Genomic DNA, 9,085 nt, shown 5'->3' with positions numbered 1-9,085 from the left:
AATGTTTTGAGAATGATGATGTACAAATGTGCTGGACACACGGGTGGGTGGATGGATGGTGACAAGAGCTGGACGAGCCCCAATGAAATGAGTGAAAAAAGAAAAGGGAAGCCTGATGGGGCAAGATCAGGGTGGCAGCACTACGTTTCCCACCAGATTCTCACAGGACAGCCTTTGCACCCCTGGGAGAGGGGCAGGTGCATTGTCAGGACAGGAAAGAACTCCTCCTCCCGACTTCCCTGTCCTTTTCCCCACCCATGCTATTTTCAATATCCTTAAACATGCTTCCCAATAGCCCGCTGTGAAAATCCACTGGAAAGTCTGTCAGAACCTCCTGAGCTGATTCCTCCACCGTGCAGTTTGTGGACCCAGCAGATCCCCTCAGCAGCCACTGCGTTGTTGGACCCTGCTCTCTGGACCACAACTGGCCAATGCAAGATTCATCCGTTAAAATACTTTCCAACCCATGTGACCTTGCTGAAAAGATCGACGGCAAGACCCCCTCTGTGCGCGCTGACCTCCCTGCACCGCGTTTGGTGTCTACTACATCTGAAGCGTGTGGGGGCCAAGGTGCTGTTGCAACCTTGAACATGCTGTGGAGCCACATCCCGGCTTCGTGGCAATGGCATTAGTGGGCATTCTGTGGTGTCTCCCTCTGGCCTCTGCGCTTCACCACAGTTTCTTCCTGCATCAGGGTGGATAGTCTCCCTGCTCCTCACTCAGCCCAACCAAACCCGAGCCACTGCCACAGCGTGGATCCTGACTCATAGCAACACAGGTAGACTCTCTGGGGCTGTAAATCTTTCTGGGAGCAGCCTCATCTTTCTTCTATGGAGGGACTGGTGGGTTTGAACCGCCAACCTTGCACTTGAGCCCAGGCAAATAGTTAATACAAATACTAATGTATTGTGATTCGTGCTATGGAAGAAAAGTACAGAGTGCTGTAATCAGAGAGCCTGGGCGTTTTCTCTGATCCCTAACCCAAAGCACCGATGGGCCTCCTTTGACGTCTTTCCACCCATTCCAAATTCACTGCTACAGGGTTGGTTCAACTCATAGCAACCCTCTAGGACAGTGGAGAAGTGCTCCTTAGGGTCTTCAAGGATGGACATCTTTCTGGAGCAGACGGCTGTATTTTTCTTCCCTAGAGTGGCTGGTGGGTTGAAACCACGGGCTTTGTGGTTAGCAGCCCATGTTTAACCTACTACACCGCAACACCCCAAATTTCAACAACAAACAAACACTCACTTCCATGGAGTCGCTGACGACGGAGACCAACCCGGTGGGAGAAAGTAGAACTGCCCGTGCATCTCCGAGGCTGTAACTGTTGAAGGAGCAGCTGGTGGTTTTGAACTGCGGACCTTTGGGTTTGCAGCCCCACGCTTAGCCACTTACTTGCCTAACACAACCAAGGTTCCCAGTGTGAAACTGGACAGAAATAGACTAGCAGTCTCAGCCCTCCTTACAACGCCTGAGCTCTTGGAAGACGGTGGTCTTGTGTGGGCAGCGTCCTGTCCCATGTTGCCAAGCCTCAATGACTTCAAAAGCTGTTTAGACAGAGCCACGGACATCGCTGAGAGAGCTTGTTTGCGGTCTTCTGCTGATCGCAGAGACATTCTTCAATCAGTTTTATTTGAAATAAGCTGTGCATGGGGTGAGCTGGAAACCTGGCAGCAATACGTGCGACTTTCCTGATACGTAGACCTGTGAGTTTTTAGACTTTAAATTGTTACAGGAGCAGATGGCCTCATCTCTCTTCCACAGAGTGCCCGGTTGGTTTGAACTGCTGGCCTTGCAGTTATCAGCTCAATGTGTAACCTGTCACACCACCAGGACTCCTAGTCATGGCAGGAGCATCGTGCTTCATTCTTACGTCTTTGTGGTTCACTAGCTCTTTTCGTTTGTTCTGCTATTAGTCCAGTGCAGTAGTTCCTGAGCAGCTATTAAGTACCAGCCACAGTACCAGGCATGAGAAATTCAAGGCTGAATAAGACACACAGAGACCTCATTTGATGGGACACATGGAAGGGTCTGTGGTCTAGTGGGAGAGCCCAGACAACTAGTTAATGGAAACACTAATTTAGCGTGATCGTGTTGTGGAAGAAAAGGGCAGAGTATTGGGAAAGGCTGGGGGCTCTCTCCTCTCTGTAGGTGAGTGATAGTGACCGGGGACTCTCCTGGGCACCCTCGAGAAGTCCCCTCAGCTCACCCTGGCCCTGTCTCAGGCCTCAGCTTCTGGCTCCTGAGCTCCGGAAGCCACGTCTCTGCTGCTGCTGTGTGGTCAGGGCCCTCCTCTGGGCCTCCTGGCGCTGCTGAATTCCACATCCCATCGTCCATTCCGGCAGCATCTGGAAACACAGCCTGGAACAGAGGTGCCCGTGGGCTGGCTTAAGGTCTGGCCTGGGGAGGCCTTCTGAAGAGATCCCTACCACCATGCCTCTGGGCATTCTCCTGGTCTCAGGCATGGGAGATCCTGCCCCTAACCAGGAAGGGGTTGGAGAGAGGTGAGGAGGAGCCAAGGGGCAGGAGGAGAGAGGCTGGGGTGCAGGGCCTGGCCCAGTCTGGACATGTCAGTCAGCCCCCGAGTCGAGGAGGGCGTCCTGAGAGCAGGAGGAGAGAGGGTCTGGGGCACATCAAGCCCTGCAGGGCCGCTACAGCAGAGCACAGGTTCCAGGGTGTGTTCCCATTTCCACTGTGACCTATGGTTCTCCAGGTGTGTCGCCCGGAGCCAACTGCAAGTCTCACCTGAGTCTGCAGACCCCAGGTGACCTGGCTGACAGCCCTCGGCGCTCTCAGGGCCTGCACAAGGTGCCTTCCAGGAATGAACGGCTAGTCCTCGCCAGGACCCAGAGGAGACTCAAAGAGCACAGTGGCATGCCCAAGGTCATACAGCAGGGAAGGTGGCAGAACTGGAAGCCCACACTATGTTTACTGAGTGAATAAATGGGTGGGTGAAGGATGCCCTGGATATTTGCCATGGCATCCTCCCCAAACACGTTCCCCCCACCCCCACCCCCGTCCTCAGTGAGAAGCCATGACCTGTTCCAGAGGAAGGAGGGAGAGGGCACATCTTAACCCAGGAGACAGCTGGCTTGTTTATGGGCACAGTTTAGGCATTGGGGAAACTTTGCTTCATTCCCCACAATGTCCCCCCATAATTATGCCGATTTTAAGATGCTGCTTGCAAGGGCATGGTTGCTACGATACACTTGAAGGTTAACCAATTAAAGGTTGTCTACCATCAAAACACCCACCGTAAGGATGGCCCTGTCCCTTCCGACAAGGATCATAGATTGATCCTCTAGCGAAGAGCTCAGAGACACTTAAGGTCAAGCTAGCTCATTGACGACCGAGGTTAAGCCGCCATCTTAACTCTAGAACCTGCCCGCCTTGTTACGTGTGTACCTTCCTGTCACGTGTATGCCGCTAGCACATCCCCTTCCTATTACGTATGTGCTTACCAGGGCTTGCTAACCCAAGAGTATATAAGCGTGTCAGAGAATATAACGCTTTCTCTCTCTTGCTCAATCCTGCCATCAGAAGAGATGATCCCTTGCATGTCTTGTCTGATGTTTCCTTAATTTACCCTTCAATGATACAACCACCCCTTTGGACCCATTCAGTTGGGGAGGCTGATCCCCCACAACAGAAGCCAGTATTCTCCTTGTGGGAACTTTCTCTTCTCCACCCAATCACTGAGGGCTGGCTGGCTGAGCATCAGTCCTGACTCCAGTGTACCAGGATATCTAGACTCCCCCACCCCCACGACTGGCTCAAGGGTGAGCATGTGATCACAATCTAGATAGATGACAGTGATGCCAGAGACGTGATTCAATGATAACAGACAGGCTCTCTTCCTCTGCAGATGCTAAGACAGAGGATGTAAGGCAGGAAGATGAGACCAGGGGTATCCTTGTCATCTTGTAGGGAGAACCTCCTTGACAATGGAGCCAACAAGGAGCAAGGAAGAGCCAAGCAATATTCATTCAGTACCTTGATCCAGCCACACCTGAAGTCTACCACTGGATTTATCAGCTGTTTATTTTCACTCCTGCTTTATCCAGCTTGAATTGGGTTTTGTAATGGAAAGGGTCTTACATAAAGCAAGGAAGCAAGGTGGGAGGTGATGCAGACGGGGGAGGCAAATGGTGCCAACCAGTGGGGAAGGAAGGGATCAGAACATGAGGTGTGGGCCCCTACCTGGCTGACGCCTGATATGGTGGGTTCAACCCCAGTCCTCTTGCTGGTGGTCCTCAGACTAGAAGTTGGCCAAGCGTCTGCAACGTTGACCCAATCCTCTGTGTGTGCCTGGCTATTGCTGCCATCCATTGTGCCCAACTCAATGAAGGTTCCAATAGACTGGGCATCAGCCACTGTGCTACTGCAGGAGGACTTCAGTCAAGGTTTTATGAACGCCATTACTGACCACTGCTTTGGCAGCCCTTGCCAGGTCTGCAACAGAGAGGACATCGCTCAGGGAAGGGACTGGGTCCAGGACAGGCCCAGGAGGGGCATGCAGCACAACCGAAGTGCCAACCACCTACAATTCAAACACACACACACACACACACCAAACTCACTCCATTGACCCAATTCCAACTCATAGCGACCCTGTAGGATAGAGTAGTGCCGTGCCTGTGCGTGTCCGAGACTGTTAACCTTTGTGTGAGCAAAAGCCTCATCGCTCCCTGTAACTGGTGACTTCAAACTGCTGACCTTGTGGTTAGCAACCCGACTCATCACCCACTGCACCACGCAGTTTCCCAGCATTCTCTCAGCAGTTCTGAGCAAAGGAGGCCCGAGGTCTAGCACTTCATAGGTCACAGAACAGGATTTGAACCATGGCTGGCTGGGTCTCCAAACTTGTCTCTAAAGGTTGTTCTTTGAAATAGCTATCCCACAAAGAGAGAGAGAGAGAGAGACAGACAGAGAGACGCAGATGTGTTTGGAAAGTTCTGGAAACAAAATTAAGCAGACTTATTTCCTATAGGATTTTTCAAAGCCTCTCAACTCCAGAGCAGAAAGCCTCATCTTTTTTCCAAGGAGCAACTGGTGGGCTTGTGGTTAGCATCCCGACTTGGAACCCACGATGCCACCAGGGCTCCTGGGTGGAGAGAGGCGTGATGGAACTGGAGAGTCGCGGGGAAACAATCCAACGGACCCACAAACGTCAGCTCCCACAATGCTGGCCCTGAAGAACCAGAGGGTGCCTGGTTCCCACTCCCACCTGCTGGGAAAAGGGTCACCTGAGAGGGGGAGAAAAATGTGGAGCAAAACTCAAAATCCTGAGAGAAACTAGATGTATCCGCCAGATGGAGACGGGGGGACCCTGAGACCATGGCCCTTCGTCTGGAACGGACTCAGCCCTGTGGTGGAATAATCGACCCTTGAAGACCAAAAGAACAGGCCACTGGGTGAGGAGAGGAGGACGAAGGGAGATAGCCAGCCTGGGGAGAAGGCCGAGGAAGTGACGGACACCGAGGGAAACCAACCATATGGATGTAGCGCTGAAGGTGTGCTCTGAAAACCTTTCCCTAATTCCCAATTAACAGTTGGGGGGGGGGGGGCGGTGCCTGGAGGAGGACATCCTGCTTGGAAAACCTGGAGCACCAGAGAGAATGAAGCCCCTTGGGGAGATAGATGCCTTCACGGGGTGGCTGCCACGGTGGGCTCACACCTAGCCACGACTGTGAACCCAGTTCTTTCACTTCGTTGTAGGGAGCCGTCAGGAGTAGGAGCTGACTGGACAGGCCCTACCAGCAGTCTTCCTTAAGCGTCACCAGCCTTTGATCCACGCCCATTAGAGAGAAGGCATGGGTAGACCACACACACCAGCACTTTCACGAGAGGAAGCTGTGGCTGACTTGGCCCATTGCGACCGTCTCTGGACCCCAGCTGCCGGGACCTTCACCTCGCACAAGCTGGCCTCGAGGCTTCAGGCCCACTTGTGAAAACGTGAAGTCTAAAGATTTGAACTCTTAACTCTTCGACTCATCTGACACTCTTACTGCTTCTCCAGTCCCAATCGAGTGTGTGTGGTCTTACCTTGGTGCCTTGCCAGGACTACCTGGCAGTGAATGAACTGAGCACTTCTGTACTTGTTTAAAACATCAAATCCCACAGGGCAGCGTGCCCAAGCCCATTTACAATGTCAGGCCTTGGGGACACATGGGGTTTTCCAATGGTTCTCACAATTTACCAGCGGCATATTCCCCTAAGAGGTGCTGAGCCAAAGACCTCCCACCTCCTTTCCCAGATCCTTCCAACAGAGCTCCATCCCAGAGACAAATAAAACCTGGGCTCCCAGGTGAGTTCCCACTCCAGGAATAGCTCTGGCCTCCCCAAAGACCCCCCACTCTTACTCTGCATCGAAAAATTAGTCCCTCTCCCTTCCCCTGGCGATCCCTCCCTTTCCCTACTTCTCTGCCATTCCGACTCCTTAAGCTCGAAATGTGGGTTGACGTGCCCTAAGGGCAGATGGGCCACCGGGGGACATCTACCAGAACCCTCAAACACACCGGCCATTGTCCACTGTCTCCACTTTAGAAGCCCAGCTTCCACCTCGGAATTCTTAGCCTCCCACATTCCACAAGCTGAAGGACGGCCGTTCCAGAGGGGATCCAGTAGCTGCCCGTGTCTGCACGTGGAGCTGCGGAACCGAGCACCTGGCCCAGAGAGCGGAGCCCCAAGCTGAGAGGAAGAGTGTGGACTCCATAGGGGTGTGTCCTCCTTTCAGAGCCCTGCGGGCTTCGCCTGTACTAACAGATGTATGGAGACAGAAGTCACTTACCATCGAATTAGTTCACTCATGGAAAGTATGCCGGCTGGAGGATGACAGTACATTCATAGAACGCAGTGTTCATTCTCACAGCCAAGTGGAGACCATGGTCAGCACCCTGAAAGAAGCCCCATGCGCTTTAGTGATCAGCTTGTCACCCTGGCCATCCCAACCCCAACCCCAGGCAACCACTAATCTACTTTCTATCTCTAGTCATTCGCCTGGTCTAGGCGATTCACCCAAATGGAGCCTTACAATATGCTGTCTTTTGTGCCTGGCTTCTTTCTCGCAACGCAGTACAAGATTTACAGAGTGTGCATCCATTTGTAGCATGTCCTGGAATTTGATTCCTCTTCGTGACTTAATAATGTTCCATTATTTGGCTGCATTCCTTTTGTTTACTCATCTGTCCATGGATAGACAATTGGGTGGTTTCCGGCTTTGGTTCTTGTGGACATTCCGCTATGAACATCCGTGTACAGTTTTTGTGTGGATATAGATGCTCATTTCTTTGAGCCTATTCCACTCCTAGGCAGGAATGGAATTATTTGGTCATATGGCAACTCCCTGTACCAGGTACAATGCCAGACTTCTTCAAAACAACAACCATTTTCCATGGCCACCAGCAGGGTATGAGGGTCCCCATTTGTTTACATGTTCACCTACACTTGTTGTCACCTTGCTGTTTGATTTTAGCCATCCTAGTGGGTGTGAGGTGGTCTCGTGATTTGGATTTGCATTTCCCTGATGGCTAATGACGGTGAACTTCCTTTCAGGCTGAGCCTCCAGGCCATTTATACGGCTCCTCCTGAGAAGTGGGTATGCAAATTATTTGCCATTTTAAAGTTGGCATATCTTTATGTTGTAAACATAAAGTTGTAAACATTCTTTATATATTTTGGATCCAAGGATTATCTGATATGATTTGTGACATGTTCTCATTCTGTGGGTTGTTCTTTATTTAAACTTTGATTTCGGTAAAGAATATGCAAATAAAACAAACACCAATTCAACGGCTTCCAGATGTACAATTCTGCATGTGACATCGATTACATTCTTCGGGTTGTGCTACCTTTCTCAATTTTCTTTTCCGAAGGATTTCATTGCTAACAGAAAGTCATTGCTCCCTAAGCGTCCCGTCAAACCTTTCAAGTTGCTGTTATAAATCTGATCACATATAAGTAAGGTTGAAATTGTGAAGGATTTCATTTTACTCGGATCCATAATCAATACTCATGGAAGCAACAGGCAAGAAATCAAAATATGTACTGAATTTGCTGCAAGAAAAACCAACAACAACACACACACACACACAAAATGCTTTTGAAGTGTTAAGGGGCAAAACCGTCACTTTAAGGACTAAGGTTCCCTGATTCAGGCCACGATATTTTCAATCACCTCATATGCATTTTGGACAGTGCGTCAGGAAGATTGTAGAAGACTCGGTGCACTTGAGCTTGTGTGTTGGTAAAGACTATTAAATGTATCCTGGGCTGCCAGAAGAACAAACAAATCTTTCCTGGAAGAAGTACCACCAGAATGTTCCTTAGATGTGCGTTTGGAGAGACTTGGTCTCACGTACTTTGGACATGTTATCAAGAGAAACCCCAGTCCGTGGAGAAGGGCATCATGCTTGGGAGAGAGTCAAGAGGAAGACGCTCCATGAGATGAGCCCACACAGGGGCTGCAGCAGTGGACTCACACACAGCAAAGTTGTGAGGGTGACACAGTCCCGCGCAGCCTTTCCTTCTCTTGGGCCCCTGTGTCTGCAGGACCCAGAGAAGGACACCTAATGGCAACAGCACCTGACTCGATGACAGGAAAGGCCTTTTGGAGTTCCGGGTCAGTTCTCAGGAGCCCTGGTAGCACAGTAGGTGAAACTTTGGACTGCTAACCACACGGTCAGCAGTTCAAACCTACCAGCTGCTCTGTGGGAGAAAAGTGCAGGCTTGCTGCTCCTGGAAAGATTTAGAGCCATGGGAACCAACAGGGCCAGTTCTACTCTGCCCCACAGCGTTCTTATGAGTCAGAGTTGGGTCAAGAGCAGTGAGTTTTTGGTTTGAGGTCACTTCTCCAATTCCTCTTTGTTATGGAGAATTACGGGAAGGAGCCCAGCTAAAAGAAGAGGTTGGCTCAGCGGCTGTTAAAAAGTCCCATGATGACCAGTGGTGAGAGTGGCAATACTGGGAGGGTGGAGGGAAGGTGGGGTAGGAAAGGGGGAACTGATTACAAGGATCTACATATAATCCCCTCCCTGGGGGACAGACAACAGAAAAGTGGGTGAAGGGAGATGTCGGACAGTGCAAG

At 51.0% G+C, this 9,085-nt stretch overlaps 2 protein-coding genes across 2 annotated transcripts in view; one reads left to right on the top strand and one right to left on the bottom strand.

Moving 5' to 3' along the window:
* Positions 1 to 4,346, bottom strand: part of SPATA21 (spermatogenesis associated 21) — a 31,527-nt gene extending 27,181 nt beyond the window's left edge. The window contains exons 1-2 of the mRNA XM_013005308.2: positions 4,201 to 4,346; positions 2,210 to 2,361 (exon numbers count right to left, since the gene is read on the bottom strand). Coding sequence (XP_012860762.2) covers positions 2,210 to 2,361; positions 4,201 to 4,329 — 281 coding nt within the window. The 5' untranslated portion in view covers positions 4,330 to 4,346. The remainder of the gene's footprint in view (positions 1 to 2,209; positions 2,362 to 4,200) is intronic.
* Positions 4,347 to 8,936: 4,590 nt separating this feature from the next.
* Positions 8,937 to 9,085, top strand: part of NECAP2 (NECAP endocytosis associated 2) — a 16,500-nt gene continuing 16,351 nt past the window's right edge. Inside the window, exon 1 of the mRNA XM_045298948.1 lies at positions 8,937 to 8,946. Coding sequence (XP_045154883.1) covers positions 8,937 to 8,946 — 10 coding nt within the window. The remainder of the gene's footprint in view (positions 8,947 to 9,085) is intronic.

Source organism: Echinops telfairi, unplaced genomic scaffold (genome assembly GCF_000313985.2).
Source record: "Echinops telfairi isolate 266 unplaced genomic scaffold, ASM31398v2 ScPeMD7_7457;HRSCAF=8495, whole genome shotgun sequence".
Lineage (NCBI taxonomy): Eukaryota > Metazoa > Chordata > Mammalia > Afrosoricida > Tenrecidae > Echinops > Echinops telfairi.
Note: the sequence above shows the minus strand (reverse complement) of the source record. Positions and strands in the feature narration are given on the sequence as shown.